Source organism: Montipora foliosa, chromosome 2, assembly GCF_036669935.1.
Source record: "Montipora foliosa isolate CH-2021 chromosome 2, ASM3666993v2, whole genome shotgun sequence".
In the NCBI taxonomy this organism is placed as follows: Eukaryota; Metazoa; Cnidaria; class Anthozoa; order Scleractinia; family Acroporidae; genus Montipora; species Montipora foliosa.
Window position 1 is genome coordinate 41,791,434 of NC_090870.1, and position 18,235 is coordinate 41,809,668.

At 40.8% G+C, this 18,235-nt stretch overlaps 1 protein-coding gene across 5 annotated transcripts in view; it reads left to right on the top strand.

Moving 5' to 3' along the window:
• LOC137993128 (potassium channel subfamily T member 1-like) overlaps positions 1-13,820 on the top strand; it is a 56,455-nt gene extending 42,635 nt beyond the window's left edge. For 2 of the 5 annotated variants that reach the window (XM_068838813.1, XM_068838812.1), the window contains exons 14-26: positions 360-622; positions 1,334-1,568; positions 2,378-2,486; positions 2,748-2,923; positions 3,442-3,513; positions 4,033-4,170; positions 5,085-5,235; positions 6,005-6,112; positions 7,074-7,157; positions 10,038-10,151; positions 11,059-11,161; positions 11,327-11,408; positions 11,717-11,990. In XM_068838813.1, the coding sequence (XP_068694914.1) occupies positions 360-622; positions 1,334-1,568; positions 2,378-2,486; positions 2,748-2,923; positions 3,442-3,513; positions 4,033-4,170; positions 5,085-5,235; positions 6,005-6,112; positions 7,074-7,157; positions 10,038-10,151; positions 11,059-11,161; positions 11,327-11,408; positions 11,717-11,846 (1,765 nt within the window). In that variant the 3' untranslated portion in view covers positions 11,847-11,990. Of the gene's footprint in view, positions 1-359; positions 623-1,333; positions 1,569-2,377; positions 2,487-2,747; positions 2,924-3,441; positions 3,514-4,032; positions 4,171-5,084; positions 5,236-6,004; positions 6,113-7,073; positions 7,158-10,037; positions 10,152-11,058; positions 11,162-11,326; positions 11,409-11,716 lie in introns of all 5 variants that reach the window. The other 3 variants (XM_068838811.1, XM_068838809.1, XM_068838810.1) reach the window with 3 other exon arrangements.
• Positions 13,821-18,235: the final 4,415 nt, after the last annotated feature.

Below are 18,235 nucleotides of genomic sequence, written 5' to 3' on the forward strand. Positions count from 1 at the left end.
TTCAGGTTTTCCGTGAGAGCGGAGATATTTTATAAATCTCCTGTGAGTTTCCCAAGACACGAAACTTGGAATTCGGTATACTTTACCCAGAGGAGATACGTGATTCAGCAACTACGAGAAAAAATACATAAAACCGGAAACAGAAGTGACACAAGAAAGATCAAGGAGGAAATATTTCTGCGTCTTGCGCATTCCGCACACACGCTTATTATTATTAGTATTATTATTGTTGTTGTTGTTCTTGTTGTTGTTTGTTTTGTTATTGTTGTGAGAAAGTAATTTATGTTAATTTAATTTAAAACACTGCTTTAGTTAACACACAAAAATATTTCCAAATGACCAGATTCTATTTTTATTAGGTATGGAGTAACACTTATTGCTGTTCAAGCTGCAAAGAAAGGTCGTCGTATCTTGTTGAACCCTGGTCCTTTGCATGTGATGGATTACGATGATCAGTGCTTTTACATCTCCATATCAAGTGAAGAAGACTCACACATCAAAGCCTACAAAGAACCAAAAGAGTCCATAAGACTGTTTAAGGGAAGCTTTCGGGGCAATAAAGATTCTTTCATCACTGCAAGTTCAATTGCCCTTGAACTGAGAGCTGAGAATGCAGAATCAAGTAAGAGACTAATAGACTATTATTTTTGACGACAGGCAAAATTCCAACGATTTTGTTTGAATGAAAAACAACCTTCACTTTGCCCCTTACGTAACTTTCTCTTAACTTTTGTGTGCTATGAATTTTCTGCAACTTGCAAGAGATTAGACATGTGAAGGTTGTGACTCAGCTGTTATGATTTTTTGGATTGCCTCACAAGAAAGGGGTGATTTTTAATGGATGCATATTCAAAACGAGCAATGTTTCTAACCCCTAAACATAGTGGAGCTGTGTCCCACGCCAACCCCGGCCAGTAAAATTAGAGGTCTTGAAGAAGCCTGTGTTATCCCATTTGTTCTTATGATGTTTGTTTGTTTTTTATCGAAAATTAATATACTGAAATTTGTGTCATAGGTGGATTCAAGTGATCCTTGGACTTATCTGGACAATTTAAGCAAAATAGTCTCTTATAGACTTCGAAAATTCAGGCGGCTTCACATAATTATTTTTGCCGTTGAGCTTGATTCATTAAAGTACCTGTAAAGACTTCGCAAAGTAAATTTGATTCAATAAGGTGTTTGCATGATGCCATTAAAGTTGCTAATGACACAAATGTGTTATTACTCAGAATTTTCTACTCTCCTGGGAATTAAGAGATTATTGGTCATGCATTTTCTTGAATTGCCCTAACCTTGTTTCCTTTTTCAAACATACAAAATCTTTCCACTTTAGTTCAGTTGGACGAGGTTCCTGCAAATGGTGTACAGTATGCTGACTGCTCTGATCAAGTAAATTCGTCTCCGTTGCTGAGACCGGGCTCTGTAGAGAAAAGAGGAAGGACCAAAGAAGTTGCTTTTGATGTTGGGGATTCTAGACGTTCATCAAATTCTGTTTGTCCAGCCTATGAATCTGATTCCGAGGATCAACAAGAGACAGATTTGCTTGATGACATTAGTAGAATACCAAGGTATCAAAACACAAGGTGCCACATCCACTCCTCCCTGAGTTTTTGCAAATTGGTAGTTGGACCAGATTAAGCCCCTTAAAAGTCAGCAATTTGCAGTGATGTAGCCTGCGTGCCAGGCGTTAAAAGGGGAGGGAGAGGGAGGGAAGAAGAGAGGGGAGTTTTTCTCCCCTTCCCTCCCCTTTTTTTGCCTGCCACACAGGCTACAGTGATCAGCAATTCAATATCTTCGTTGCTGGTACTGTACTTGTCTTGCTGCAAATAAAACATCTTTCCACTAGATGATGCCTTCTCCCCGGTGGGGGGGGGGGGGGGGGGGGAACTCCCATATGAAACAGATGGGGATGCTCGTTATCTCGCTTAGGGGTGTAAATTTTGGATTTTGGTCTCACTTAGAGTGTTCCAGGCAAAGCGCCAATATTTTAAGCCGCCAAGGTCTCGTTTAGGGTTCCGCGAAGAAACATAGAATTACGCGAAGAGAAACAGAAGTCAAATTTTCTTTTTAACTTGTTTTTAGGGGTCAAAAATTTCCTTAAGCCACGCCCAGATTAGTCTCCTTTAGGGGTCACAAAAAGCTTGAGCCACGCCCAGATGGTCTCCTTTAGGGGTTAAATTCAAAATTTCCAACGAGAATCCCCGTCTGTCCCATATGGGAGTCCCCCCCCCCCCCTTCCCGGGGCCTTCTCATCCTTTCACCAGTACAAATACTGTACATGTATATATGGATCGCAGGCTCCATTGAAGGAGTGTTGGACACCTGGGTATCCTAGGTGTGAGGTATGTGATGTCATCTCTTCTTCTTTCTGTGTCAGTTATGTGGCTGGCGTTCCACCCTGCTCATTGTACATTGGCCAAACACCAATCAGATGCCATCTTTTGACTACCCCCAAGAAATGCTGCTGCTTAGGACTGCGAAATGAGGTCAGTTTGGTGACTGTACAGCAGAATTAATTTAATTAATGCAAAAGAAGTCATCACCGCAAATATTAATTTAATTAATACAAAAGAAGTCATCACCGCAAATATTAAGTTGTGTGGTTTTTGTAATTATTGTCGAAAAGGCTCAAGATGAAGGTGGAGAGGAGGATTTGGAGATGTTTATTAACCTGTGGAGAAATTTTGCCTTAAGCCAGGGTTACTTTTGGTGGCCTTTCTTAGCATAAAGCGCTTCTTATTTGGTAGGAATGCCAGGACAGGAACAGGGATGACAGTGTTCAATTGCATCAGAGGCAGAATAGTGCTATTATAGTTGCATCTCCCGTAGCAGGCGCTGGACTTTACAACTTTATTCTTCCTTTAAGAGCTTACCAACGACCCAAGTGCACTCTAAAGCCTATAGTGCTTCTTCTCAAGGAAAAGTGAGTAAAATAGACCAACTGCGGGGAAGGACTTGAGTTTACTTTAGTGAATTTTATGCTTCAATTATTTTGGCTGAAGAGCCAAACAGAACATAAATTTATGATGTTCCAGTGATGCTGTTCTCCAAGTCTTGTGAGTGGTTATAATGTATGGTAATAGATCCGATTCAACCATTGCGTTGACTATTGCATTAGTGGGCTGTGGGTCAACAATCTTTAAAGTTTATGTCATGCGTTAGTGATAAATTCTCTAACGTAACTTGCAGGTATTTCATTGAGCCTAAACAGTAATAAGCTGAAGTAACTAACTTTCTCAACGCCATCTTGTTTTGTGTTTTCTTGACCCAATCTCGTTTTGTCCTAGCTATATTGACCCAGCCCCAAATTATCAAGAGGAGTTATCTTCATTTATTTTGACTCTCATTTGTGTGTGTCTGTTCAGTAATAGATCACATTTTGACGTCCTCTGTGATCTTTTGTTATATGAAACCCTTTGTTTGTTTCCTTCTTAACTGCAGACCCAACCCCGATTTCTTACTGGCAGTTTGTCACTTTCCAATGCTTTATTATATGATAGGAACTATAAACAGGTAAGAGATGCTACAACAATATAGTGAAATTGCATGGTTTCTTTAATCATTTTTTTTCACTTTTTTGTTTTTCACTCACTTCGAGAGATTTTTGGTTGATTGGTCTGAGTACTGATTTTAAAATGGTCAATAAGCTTTCATTAAATTTAGGGGGTGTGCACCATTATATAGGTGTAAGAGGCAAGTCAGCAAAATTTACAACAATATGAAGAAGAAACAAAAAAACCAGGAGGCAAAGTGACTGTCAAGACTTCCTTTCTCCTTATTTGCATATGTTGAAGTTCAAATTTTGTCTCGGTTAAAAATTTTCAAACCAGTTCAATTTTGATTTTCTTTGTCTGATATTCATTACCACAATCGGAAACAAAGGAAAATCAAAATTGAACTAGCTTGAGAATTTTTGAAGCAAATGTAAAATTGAACCATGACATATACAATCAAGTATGGCTTCTGCATTCTTTTTCATTTTTACTTCCTGCCTCGCCATTTGGTCTGATTTACACCTATATTCTTTTTCAGTTTAGACGATCTTATTAAAGCCGGTTGTCTTCATGCTGACAGCATTGTGGTAGTTGGGTACAGGTCACATGGTCAAATATATGACGAGGATCACATGGCAGATGCCAACACCATTGTTGATGTACAAAGTATTTACAGGTACATTATGAGGCTTCCATTTGCCTTGAGTTGAATTTTCACTTGCCTTGATGAAAATAGATCACCAAACATAGGTTACTAATAATTAATTGAATGTAGTGTTACGGAGTAGTAATAGTTTATTTTTTCATATGACTTGTTCAAAGTACGTACTGTCTATCACCTCGAAAACCCCTTCCCTCTCAACAATTTTCTGCACTTGCCTAACTCTAATTCTTTGGTTCGCTACAGTGGAAAATGTAGTCGTAATTTGATCAACGAACGCGCAAGGAAGAGGAATGGGTCTAATACCGGGTTGGTGCCATAGACTGAAGTTTAAGGAGGAATTGAAGCTCTGACTTAAAAGTCCTTGAGTGATTTGTCCTTCCTGTAAGCGACAATCGAAGCATTGGGAAAGATGCTCGTTCACATTGATCATGGTGTTTCTTATAGGTTCGCCGCAAAGAACGATGTATCAGGTTGCAGAAAAACAATATGTTTGAGAAGATTTCGGACAATAAATAAAGTGGAAAAGTTCATTGAGATGACAGGCACTTTAGAGCAGTTTTCAAATGAGTGTCGTAAAACCAAAACCAAAGTTATTACTTTGGCCAATCAAAAAGGATGGAGACAATCCGGTAAATCAATCAAAACTCGAAGTAATTACACGTAGCCGACACAAAGCGCGGGAAAATGTGCACGCGCGAGCCATGATTAGTTTTGGTTTCACTTCTGATTGGTTGAAAAATTGGCGCGAGAACTTTGAACCAATCACTGAGTAAAGTAATTATAAACCAAAGCAATTCGCTAATTACTTTCGACACTCAATTGAAAACCACTCTACTGAAGTTCCCTGGAATTGTCGTAAATTTGAAAGCAGTTTTGGAAACTGACTACCAGTGTTAAAGAGACATTTCTTTTCATTCTCTGTTTAGGTGCTTTCCAAGAGCAACCCTGATTGTCGAGCTTACGCATGCATCAAACATGCGCTTCATGAAGTTCAATGCAGACATTTCCCTTCCTCCTGAAATGCGGAGTGAATCTATGAGTAGTGTCAAATCACGCAGCTTGCGGGAGAGTGTCAAGGTAAAGAAAACAGCTGATAAAGCTTAATTTTTCCGCGCTGCGATTAGGACGTCACCTCTGCCACGATCTTTGTGGACCCAATTTTTTTTAATCAGCTCGGTCATATTGGTGAAAGACAACCACAGCCACAAAACACGGCAAAAAATATCAGACTCGTAGCGTATTTGGCCGCGGGAAAACTGGGTTCCATTATAAAAAGCATTCTTTTTGCGCGGAGAAAGATGGTGGCTACGAACATGTTTCTTTTTCCAATCTGTTTCGAGGTTTTTACCAATATATTTTAACAGTGCGATGCGCCTTACCGTGGCCACCTAACAACTTTCACATTTGACAATCACGTGTAAAGACGTCAACTCAACAACCCATGCAACGGTGTTCAACTTACAACTGTGCCAATTTGTCAAAAACTTTGTTAGGGGCCCACGGTAAGGCACGTCGCAAAAGAAAAATAAATGGCAGCAAAGAGATGTAACGTTGTTATTTTTTTTATTGTGTTTGCGGTGACTGTCATATTACTAGTCACTTTCTTCCTTGCAAATCAAATCGTTTCGCAAAATATTAGTGCAACAAAAATTCCTTTTGCCCGATCGGGCAAGGCTTAGAGTTGTTTTACTTGCCCACGGATACATTTCGCTTGCCCCGGGCAATCGGGCAAGCATTTGTGTCGAACACTGCGGTTTGTTTTTACAGTAAGGAATTTGGTGGTAAATTGTTCCCGGTTGAAGTTATTGTTTGCCTCAAGTTTTTCCTTCGATTGGTTTCACTTCAGAAACGGATCAAGCAACAGAATAAGGATCATTTGAACTACATGTTCCGCGAACCATTTGCAGCTGGTCATGTGTTTAGTATGAGCATGCTGGATACTCTTCTTTATCAGGTAAAGAAGGGAATTAGTAAGGCACACAGTTTGAAGATCATTTCATATCACTGACCATAAGATACGGCTTGAATTAACCTTTCTTCCTGGGTAGACTTTTACAGCTGTAAAAGTATCTTGGACTCTGGCCTCACAGTTTTATGAAGTCTACTATTTTAAATACTTGGGAGGTTATTAAACAATTTATTGAAATTCGCTAGACACGCTGTCAATGCAAAGCTTTTATAGGCTTTTGGTACACAGAGAGTAGGTAGTAATCCCACAGGAAATTGATATAAAGGGTTTCCCAGTAGCTCAGAGAATTGGCAATCCAGTGGATATTTCAGAGAAGCAACTTCGTTGTAGATTAATGTCGACTTAGTGATTTGGCACTGATGTCCACGGAAGGGGAATCGACATTGGGCTTTCAAAAACTTTGCAAGTAAACTGAAAGCAATTTATAGATGGTAGTCTTGTAGAAGTTGAAGCTTTTTGCCAGGCGTGTAAAAGTAAACGCAAAAGGGTAAAGAAACTCAAGCGGAACTTAGCAGCCATGGAACTGACCATTTACAAGGTTTGTTAGAGTTGAATTAATGAAAGAAATGTATGTACTTGAAGTTCGGGCTACAGACGAATGAGTGACGTGATCCGTGCACTTTGCTAGGCAATTAGAGCAATTGTCTCTGTTTTTCCCTTTTCTTTTTTTTTTTTTTTGAAATGAGGGAGATGAACCTAAAGTATCTTGATGCAAATCGTTCACTCTAAGTCAAGGGTTACGCTCCCCCCTACACAAAATTCATTCTTCTGTATTTTCCTCCATGCAGCCCGCCGGCTTTGTCAGCTTAAACACGAAGACGCTCCGTAAAAGGGGTTATCAGCGGTAAATCATCGTGTGTGCTAAAGGCACCAAGCTTTTTATAGTGCATCTTCCTGTTCAAGGTTAATAATTCTATTCAAACCCTTTTGTTGGTTCACTTGATAGGCATTTGTGAAAAAGTACATGATCCGCTTAATCAGACTGTTGCTTGGCTGCGAACAGGCTCCCGGCTCAGGATACTTGTCCTCTGTAAGCAGATCATTTGAATTGTTTGCAAATTGGGAAATACGGCCTGAAAATCAGGCCCCAGTTATTCAAAGCGGCGGACTGGAGAACTCGCTATCCATAGTGTAAAATATACTTCGCGTTAAATATTGGCCAAGGTTCTCGAACACACCTTTACTTCGATTTGTTTTGAGTATACGCGAACAAATACTTAAGGACTTTGCCTACTATTGTTATTGCGCATACGTTCTGCGCATCTCGAGATACTCGGATTTCCTATTGGTGGCACTTATTAATACAGGGATAGTTTTGCGCAGTTCAAAGCTATGCGGAAAAAGCAGAACTTAGCAAGTGCTGTTGGTATCCTAAAAGAAAATTGGGGGTAACCATGCATTTTTCAGATATAATTAAGCTTCAATTTGGAAAAGAATGCCATACATTGCTTTGTATTTAATTTACAAACATTGTTGATTAATTATCTTCGAAAAATGCGTGGTTACCCCCAATTTTCGTTTTGGATTTCAATAACATTAGTTTGTTAAGATCTGCTTTTCACGCACATTCAGTAAACCGCGAAAAAATACCCTTGAATTAGTAGGCACCGTCCTTAAGCCTCTGCACGGATTGAAACTGTTGGATAAAATTATCCGGCCTTTGAACTACTGGGGTCAGGTTCTCATAAATGTGTGGCCTTAGTTAGAGGGTTTTAATTGAGCGACATGAACCACAATCTCGTCCTCAGAGTCTGCTTTTCTTTTGGTCAACGCCAAGAACGCGGACTCTTGCAACTTCCAAGGCAGGAAGTCCGCAAATCGCCGACTTCCGGCTCGTCTACGCACACTCAGAAATTTGAAACAACAGTGGTTGTCAACGGTTACAAAAATGGAGCTTCGCTGTGACTGCGCATAAATTGGAAGCGTTCAGAGTCCGTGTTCTTGGTGCTGACCACAAAAAAAAGCGGACTCTGGGGACGAGATTTGCATGAGCCACAGATGATGCATTGATCAATCGAAACAGACGCAGATAATAAAATGAGCCAACCACGATGCAAGGTGACTGTATCGTTCCAGCGCTCAACGTGGCAGAACTTTGTTGTCTTTTTTTTTTTTTTTTTTCGGCTTTGGATAACCAAAGTTCTGGTGCAGGATAGTTTTGAGCCAATCAGCGCTTACAGTTTTGCTAAACCTAAGCCTGAGCTGTGTTCGAAAGTCCACGATCAAAGGAAAGGAAAGGATCTTGATTAAAGTGTCCAGTCGTTCTGGCGCTGGATCACTAATTGGGGACACCGTAAACTGATATAAACGGAATGGTGACCTCTGAAGGCAAACTCATCCGGTATTCGGGGCAAATTCATCATCCTTATTCTTGGACGGCATCGCACTAATCTATAGTTCTCGCACATTATCCTTAAAATATCTGGCTCGTCTTAAATTCGAGGGCTATGGATATTAGAGCGGTTTTCAATTGAGTGTCGAAAGTAATTAGCGAATTGCTTTGGTTTTGCATTTACTTCACTCAGTGATTGGTTCAAAGTTCTCGCGCCATTTTTTCAACTAATCAGAAGTGAAACCAAAACCTCGTGGCTCGCGCTTGCACATTTTCCCGCGCTTTGTTTCGGCTACGTGTAATTACGGATGAATATAAATGAAAGTTAACAAATTAACGTCAGTTTTTCATGCGTCTGTCCTGATATTGATCATGAATTTCGTCATAACATTGTCAAAGTAGCTGTGGATCGCCGAGTGGATCCGCAGACTACTTTGACAATGTTATGACGAAATTCATTGTCAATAACAGGACAGACGCAGGAAAGCAAAGTAACGCTCAAATAAAAACAAACAACGTTTACAGCGCGCGCTGACTTTATATGAAACCAAAGTCTACAGTGAGACCACCAGGCTGTAGGGTGCGGTGTCTAAAAATCATCCTGGCCTCAAAACTACGTCTGTCTGTGGCATCCCTGAAAACCCGAACGGATTACAGAGACCAGCATGTCCTGAGTAGTGTGCCCCGGAGAAGCGAAATGGCGTCCAACAGGAAGATCGGAGTCTGATAGCCTTGTGGAGCGTAGATGTTCCCTAAATCTGTCACCCAAGCGTCTAAGCGTCTAGCAGTTTCTCTCATATTGATCTTGTGGATTGCATGGCATTTGATGGCATAAACCACGTTCTCACTGACACAGGTGTATTTCGACGTAAAAGTGATGCGTCCACCTGGACTATCGATAAATGTGGAGGGGTTGGCGTGGAGGCAGGTGTTGCAGCGAGACCGGCCACAGGGAAACGCACCGCGGTCCTCATCTGCTGTAGTCGGGTTCGTGAGAGTACTACTGACTAGATAGTCGCACAGGTTCTGATCACGTCGATAAGCATATAGGATGCGCAGAGGTTGAAAAATAGATGCAGTGTCAGGATCATCCCGCGGGAGGTGAAAATTTGGTGAGATGATACTTTTGATAGGTTGGTTGGTGGGATGGTATGTTAAAACCAGAGGGATGGTGGAGTGCTCAGCTGGAGGGATGTCTGCAGCTGGTTCTGAAGTGATGACTGCCACACGTGGTCTGGCTAAACTAGTTTCGTCGAAATTTTGCTGCGTGTAATTACTTCTAGTTTTGATTGGTTTACGGGATCGTCTCCGTCCTTTTTGATTGGCCAAAGTAATTACTTTGGTTTTGGTTTTACGACACTCGATTGAAACTCGCTCTAACATGTAATGAGAGAAGGGATCCTCGCACTTTAGCTGGACAATTTGAGCAAATGGGATTCGAACGTATGACCTCTGCGATGCTGGTGCAATACTCCACCAACTGAGTTATAAAGCCCCACAGTTGGGAGCATGATATTAAATGTGTTTTTGAGGTATTTATTCCTGCATGTTTCAGTTTTTTCCCTTCTTTTATCCTAGCTTAAAATAACAGAGGGCAGCATCTGGCTTGCGACTTATGGAAGGCTGTTCCAGAAACTGTGCTCAACAACATGTGCAGTTCCTATTGGACTTTACCGAACACGCCTTCCAGAGGTGAGACAGTGATCTCAATAAGTTAATTAATTTCTTGATCAGTCAGTGACTCAATCTGTCAGTCATTTGGATACGCAGTCAGTCAGTCCGCTATTCCAGAGTGTAAAATATACTGACTTCACGTTATGGTGCCACTGTGACCAAAAATCACTTCTTATTTTTCTTTGGATTTCAAAACTATGTTAACTAAACACTAAGCGACCACAGCTCTAAGCCTTGATTTCAAAAAGACACCTGTTTATTTTAACTGGAATTTTCGTATTTAATGGTCCGCCATTACTAACTTTAAACTCAGGAGAGAAGTGGATCGAGGAGAAAATGACGTCAAAGGCGTGTGTACGCCGCAGAATTAGTATGCAGCACGGGAGTTATGGGCTTTCAGACTTTTAAACTAGTGAGCCTTTGACGTCACTTTTCCTGGATCCAACCCTCTGAGGTACAATCGGTCAGTTTTGAACTTGAGTAATGGCGGACCGTGAAATCCAAAACTTACACCCAAAGTAAACAGAACAAACACACTTTCAAAATCTGAAGAAAAAAAGGAATTGATTTTTTTTATCACAGGGGCACTTTAAAACGTTCACAAAGGTTTTTGAACACGCTTTTACTTATAGATGTGCTTAGAGTGTGCATTTTCACAGTTACGCGAGCAAATAGTTAAATCTTTGCACAAATTGAAACTGTTGGACAGCGACTTATACGCCGGATAAATGAAGCTATCCGACCTTTCAACAACTGGGGCCTGGTGCTTAGCACATCCGACCGTTGCTACGCAACTCCCCGGTTCGATCTCTTCCGATTTCCTTTTCAGTTGTCCCTTCCATCATTTCCAAACAACTAGTATGCAGTAAGTGTTTCAGCTGTGCTGTCAGTCATATTCACTCATATTCACTCTTTATTTTGTTAGGAAGACTTGGTGGATGCTTTTCCAAAGAGAAAAAAGAAAGAAGTTCGTGACATCTCAGACATAATAGAGATCAGAATGAAAACTCTGAATATCATAGGAACTCGTAAGTGTGATGTAAATTGAAATCTGCACCATTTAAAAGGCCTATCAAACAGTGTTAGTTTGTCGTGATGTTGATTGTTTTGGTGTTATAGTGATAACAATTAAATTAACTTAAAAGTTCTTAAGCCAGGTGTATAAACTATCCTTTGTTTCATTGCTTCTGTAGCTGACATGAGGCAAAGGCCAGGCAAATCCTATGTGATTGTCAATCCACCACCGGAGTTCGAATTAAAGCTGGAAGATGTCATGTAGGTCACGAACAAAAAAGATCATTTTGCAATTATTGCGGATTTAAAGCAAAGACAAGGGCTACGGCAAAATCAGGAACACAAAATAATGAGCTACACCGCTGCGTAAGCGGGTCACGTTTTAGTCCGTTTTTCTGCCATAATTTCCTTGCAAAAAATTGTAAAACTTACGACAGCATGAAAGAACGACAGTATCTGGGTCATATCTTCATTGACTTCAAGGCTTTGAAATCCGTCCTTGAATACCATTCTGTCAATTATTGTGTGCAGTAGTTTCTTGACATAATCTGTTTTGTATTTTTTCTTAGCTACCTAATTCGTCCATGCAATGCTCAAACCGACTTGGAAGATGAAGAGGACCCACCCCCATTGGAGCCATTAAATTCTGGGATGTTTGCGAATTCTAGTGAAGACTTCCCCTCTACCGCAGCTATATGAACGGAGCGAGTGAAAGAGCCAGCTTGGCTACAGTCGTGAATTCCAGCATCCAGCATGTCACTTATCCTAGCTTCTTCACTAGAGTGATCATACGAGAGATGAGATCTAATTTTGAAATTTTGAGAAACTTATTGCTGTGAATTGAAGCAACTTCATGAAACTCGTTATGCTCGGAGAGAGCTAAACTGAACTGCTTCGTTCTGCTTCATCAAGTTCTCAGCACCTCAGTTTTTGAAGATCGAAATTGTTGAAGATATTACTGCTGGAGAAGAATGGAGGAGTTAACGAGATCAGAGATAATAGGCGTTTTCTCATTCTAAATAATTGTATTTGGATGCAACTGGTCAAATACGCTAAACGTCTTGTAGAACACGCCGGTGTGGTGTTACACTAAATGCCGTTCGTATTTTTCGCTTGAATCAAAGCATAGTTAGCTATGATCAAAGTGACCTTGTTTGCATATAAAATGACTTCCGTCGGAGAGCACCACTGGAACCGAGTTCATTCTCCTTCCTTGGAGGCGTTTGTAGCTTTTTTTCGCTGTCTGAAAGACGTTGTAGGACAAATTGACGAGCAGCGAAGCCGCGCGGAGAATGGGGACAGCGCCCCTTCCCATTCTCCGCGCGGCTTCCTCTCGCGCCATAGGTTGCTCCTTTTTTCACATTTTTCTCGACAAAATTTTGTCGACTTTTCCCAGTTTTCACGCGAAATAAAAAGGCCAACGTGTCTTGGATACTTTGTAGGAGTTTACATGTGTAGCTTGCGGGATGGACTCAACTGTTCTTTCTGCCTACAGCAGAGCTTACCCGAAAGGTGTCCGCAGAAATGGTTATGACTGGGACACGAGGCATTCTGAAAAATTTTATTTGGAATACAAAACAAGAGCTGTTCTTTCCAGTGGTCAAATTGTAATCATAGTTTGGTAATAAGATAAGTGAAGGTCTTAAAACCTGTTGTCTACGTTTTGTAAATAGAAAAGTTGAAGATCTTCAAAATGTTGACTTTTTTGTAAATGGTAGTCTCAATGGTTCTTTTTCTACTGGCTACAAAATCGAAAGGACTTCTTACATCCAAATATCAGTTTTATTTCATTTGCAAAAAGTCTCGATCGATACAATCTAATCGAGAAACCCGGTTTTTCTTTTAGTGTGCGACAAATGAATGAAGTAGCTGTAGCTATAAATGAAAGTGGTGTAGCTCAAAAATTTAGTTTTACTGGAAACAAGACAGTCAAAAAAAGAAGCTGTCGTGCTTGCAGAAATTCGTGTTGAATCTACTGAGAACAACAACCTTAAAATCCGTAATTGTGTGGATTTTTAGAGACGTATTCGCTAGATACATGTAGTTACGTTTGTATGTTGGCCTGAAAGACGGACTCTTGTTGGCGTAAACTGAGAGAAAAGTACAAAAAGTTTTTGGGCCTAAGGCGCAAATATAACATTTGCTTTGCCTTTATGTGTCACCGCTTTTTTAAATTTGAGGCGTGCGTGTTTCCACTGAAATTCCAGGGGCGAGTTGCCTGAAGGATGGTTTGCGCCAACCACTGGTTAGCATTGTATATTTAACGCTGGGTAGCGCTAACCACGTTTTGAGCAATCCACGTCTGGTCATTAAGTTGGGGAATCAATAGTGTTCCTAGAAAAAAAAGGTTTTCAGCTTTACAGCCGAAACCTTTCTTTAAAACGAATTGACCTGGAAACGACATCAGTTTACGAAAGTAAATATTGTTGAAAAAGTTGCGTGGGCCAGTCGAGTTTCAAACTCTGAATTATTCAAATGCCGTGAGATAACAAAACAACTTTGACGAAAGAAATCTCTTTTTACCCAGCTTGCATTTCAAACGTGGTGACCAGTTTGAGGTATCTAGAAGTCTGAAATATAGCAAATTATCTTTCATTTAATTATTTATTTCCATTATTAGCGTGCAAGGCACATAATGGCAACCTTTAAAATAAAGGATACTTTGTAAAATTTATTCTGAAGTGATGTTGATTTTAGCGTGATATTTCCAAACTTTTTTAGCAGCTACTCGATAACATGTTTGGTCATGGCGTTTTACAGTTAGACATAACTTATCGTTGCCTGAACAAATTGCTATCGAAACACTGCATTGAATTCATTTCCAGAATCCATCATGGAAACGCAAGAACCAATCGGTTTCTTCCTTCCTCAAGAACTTGCGCAAAATCGGTATTGAACCTTGTCTTTCTAAAATTGACATTGTTTCCAACTGGAAAAAGAAAGCATGAGTGCAGTTCACATTTAGCGAAATGTAAACAAGATGCGCCGTCGGGTAGAAAGGAAAATTAAGTCGTTTTTGTGTAATCTAAAGAGAACCCAAAATTGTACATTCACGTTCCATGAAAAAGGAAGATTCACGAGAATCAATCGTACTTTTCTTCATCCTGAGACGAATACTTGTTCTATGCATTGCTACTTACTGGGTGAGGTCCGTTCCTTTGTTTCATTTCCCAAGATTTCAAATTAATTTTACCTCAATTTTGCAATCTTGAATACGTTATTACATCTACAGCGCATGATTACATGTTTTGACAACAGCCGCAAAGGCATCAATGTTCTTGAGTAGGGGTTCTACGCTCTAAACAACTCTTGGTACGGAGCTAGCTTTCTAACTTTGTCTAAAGATTCCCCTTCCTGAAGGATCTTCGATCTGGAAAGTTTTTTTTTCCTTTGTTCAAACAGCCATGGGCAATTTGCGCTATTACTTTCCACTGATTTTCCATCTTGTCAGTTCTTTCGGTTCGACCTTTTTCAACCCTTGGTAGAAAAATTGGTAGCCGCTTTGGGCTAAAGTCCCGCAACGCACTTCGTCCGCCCGCCGCCACGTTTATAGTCAGATCGGGCGCTGATATAAGAGGCAGAACACTTATTGGCAGGGAAGCACTGCTAAATAAACCGGCACAGACATCACTGAGAGCTGTAAGGACTATGTCAAGAGCTCTTGCTTAGGATACAAACGTGTGTTTTTATATTCTGTGACTCAGTTGGGCTTGTAGTTTTTCCCACAGTTGCTGGTTCATGACGCCTCAAGTTAATCTTTTCCACATTTCCTGTCACGTCTGCGTACGGCATACAAAAATTTGGTTTTATCAACGGAGTTGATAATGTAAATTGGCCACCGTACAGAGATTCTTAAAGCTGACGTTTCGAGCGTTAGCACTTCGTCAGAGCGAATCGTACGGCATAGTCTAGTTGACAGTGAAGATAAAATTTTAATTCTCGCTATACAGGGGAAACCTTTTTTAATTCTGATCCCTTTTTCTCGCGTTGTCTCAACTCATTTCGTCAATTTGTCATCTTAGTTAAAAAATGTCACATTTGTCAGCTCCACCCAGAATAAATTATGGTCGTTTCGTCATCAAAGTGATTCGCCCTCAATCAAGTCGTTTCACCCAACACTTAAGCTCATTCGCCCATAGGTCCTTCGGAGGAAACAAATGTCTTAATTTCGTTAAGGGCGAGATGAGTTTTCTTGCTTCGTTCAACACGGAACCCAACAATGCGATTCCTTCGACTGTTGTCTGTTTCCTTCAGTTGCCTGTATTTAGCCATATATTTATCACATTTTTCAGGTGTCACTGAGGTGTCACGAAACCTGTTTAGTCAACAGTTTTTCGCTTTGTTGCTGTGCAATAAATAAGCCTATTTTTAGCAACAGAACAGGAACGTCAATGGGGACAGCGCGCGCAGAAAAAATACCAACGAGAATTCAGAATAGAGTAGACTCCACTCTTTTCTTTCCTATTCGAAATTCTCTCCTATTCACGAAAACAACGAAAATTGTACACAAACGGTTTCATGGTCGCCGTTTGTGATTAATTTAAAACGTTTGTCTTTCAAATTTAAAAAAATTCTGTACGTGAAAAAAGAAATTAGCGACACATTTCAAAAAAACTTGTTTTTTGAAAAACTGACTTACAGATTTCGTTGAATTTTAAATATTTTAGAGATTAGTTCTAACATTATCTGGTAACGCTGAATGGGAAGATTTCACCGTCCCGTTTTTTCAAAAAAGACAACATATGTTGATTTTAAGGCTCAAGGAAATGCCTTATATCGTTGCCATGGTAACGATATTTTGGAGGAAAATGTGATGTGAGAAATCTATGACGGGTACTTAATACCCTGGCCAAATTTTGTCTTGATATGATTACCCTAACTGTATCTAAAAACAAAATATGTTTATTTGTTTGAAAAAAGGAGAAACTATTTCGAGCCTCCTTAATAGTGCGCGCAATCCGTACGTGTTCAGGCGAATCGGTTAATTGGTTGACGATACGAGAATTCATTACTCGAAAAGCTTTATATCATAAAAAAAGGAAAAATCTTCTGAAGCCTCGTGGTCAAGTATACGTCTAACAATGCGTTTTCTAACCAAGTGGTGTTACTTCAAAAGTGGCACCTCCTTGTGAACGCGCTGCCCATTCAAACTATCAGATGGAAGAAAAAGAATTATGAAAGAAACAGCGCCTTACGAACAAGCCACAGTGCGAGCTTTCAATAACTTTTCCTCAATTTGCTTTTTTCCTTTTTAAAAAATTAACGGACAATTCAATGAGTTCCTGGTGAGTGACTTAATCTTGTCAGAAAGGAGTTAAAATTCGCATCTCCTTTACGAAATGCCGCCGCGAATGCTGTAAACGACCTTTACTGAAAAATTAACTGATCTGATCTTTTTCTCAAAGATTTATGACCATTTATGCGTATGGTATCGGTCAGTTTCCCCAATCCAAAATCTAAGTCTGTCTCAATAAACAGTTCAATAAGCTGTAATGGAGGGTCCAAATCCGTTACCGGGGGTCCAAATTCGCTAGCACACCGGATTCCACAATAATGACCAGACTATTACATACATTACATTACATTACATTACATTACATTACTGCTGCCGTGGGCCGAGCCCACATAGCGCCAACACAAACGATCGCCACTCCTTGCGGTCCTGCGCTACCACTGTTGCCTCTTCGAAGGAAAGTTCAGAGTCTTGCAGGTCTCTTGACACTGGACACTGTATCTTTCCAGCGCATGCGTTGCCTGCCTGGGCGGCGGCGCCCCCGTGGTTCCTAGTGGAGCAAGCGGCGGGGCAAGCGAGTTTGGTGCATACGGGTGACACGTCCGAGCCATGTAAGACGTTTGTGTCGCAAGATGCTAAAGGCGGCGAAATACGAGATACACAAACCCTCAACTTGGCGCGCAACATTGTTTCGTTGCAAGTATCGGTCGATGTTTGCCGTTTTTCACCTTACATGATCAACTTGTCGCGCAACAAAAACATTTGTTGCGTGTTGAAGAAAGTTGTTGCGAAAAGTAGAGCGCGGGTCTACTCTGAGCAACAAATTTTGGCTTTGTTGCTCGTTTTTCATCAAACTCACAACTTGTCGCGCAACCAATCAGCGCCCTGGATTTTTTCAATCCGCAACAAATGTTTTTGTTGCTGGTCAAGTTGATCACGCAAGGTGAAAAACGCGAAACATCGACCAACACTTGCAGCGAAACAATGTTGCGCGACAAGTTGAGGGTTTTTGTATTTCGCCGCCTTAATGAGCGGTACTTGGCTGGTTCTCTCAAAGATCACTTCATTTGGCACATGGTCTTGCCAGGAGAGGCCAAGAATTCTTCTTAGGCATCTGGTGTAAAACGCTGCTAGTCGTTTCTCTTCCTGGACGGTGGTGTTCCAGCTTTCTGAGCCATACAATAGAGTCGATAGTACTACTAACTGGTTAATAGCAATTTTCGTGGCCATCTTGATGGATTTGTGGCGCATGACAGGTAGGAGTCTGATGAAAGCATTCGCTGCTTTTCCAATACGGTTGTCTAGTTCAGGTGTGAGGTTGCCGTTGTGTGATATTGTGCTTCCCTGATAGGCAAATTTGTCGACATTTTCAAGAGAGTTTTGATTGCTCAAGGTGGTAGTGATATCATTTCTTTCCTTTGCCACGTCCATGACCTTGGTCTTCTTCGAGTTGATAGTGAGACCAACCTTTAGCTACCTTTCTTTCCTTCTCTTCTACTTCAGATGTTGCGTGTTGCAGTCTCTGTTCTGACTCGTCAATCAGGGCTATGTCGTCCGCAAAATCGAGATCGGATAGTCGCTGTTGTTGGTAGCGAGAACACGTCCAGACTATATGGACGAGGAATGACAACGTTGTAAAAATTATAGACTATTTCAATGCCCGGCATCTAAAATACACAGCACATGTCTGTAAAGCCTCCAACAATACCATCACTAAAAGAACGCAATTTACTAAATGAGCGCTACTTAGATAACCTTGAGGCTAGTCTCCTTCGCAGCCGCTCGGGCCGGAGTCACGCAACGCTCCCCTTCCCCACCCGGCTGCTTCAAACCGACATACATTCCTTTCTCTTTG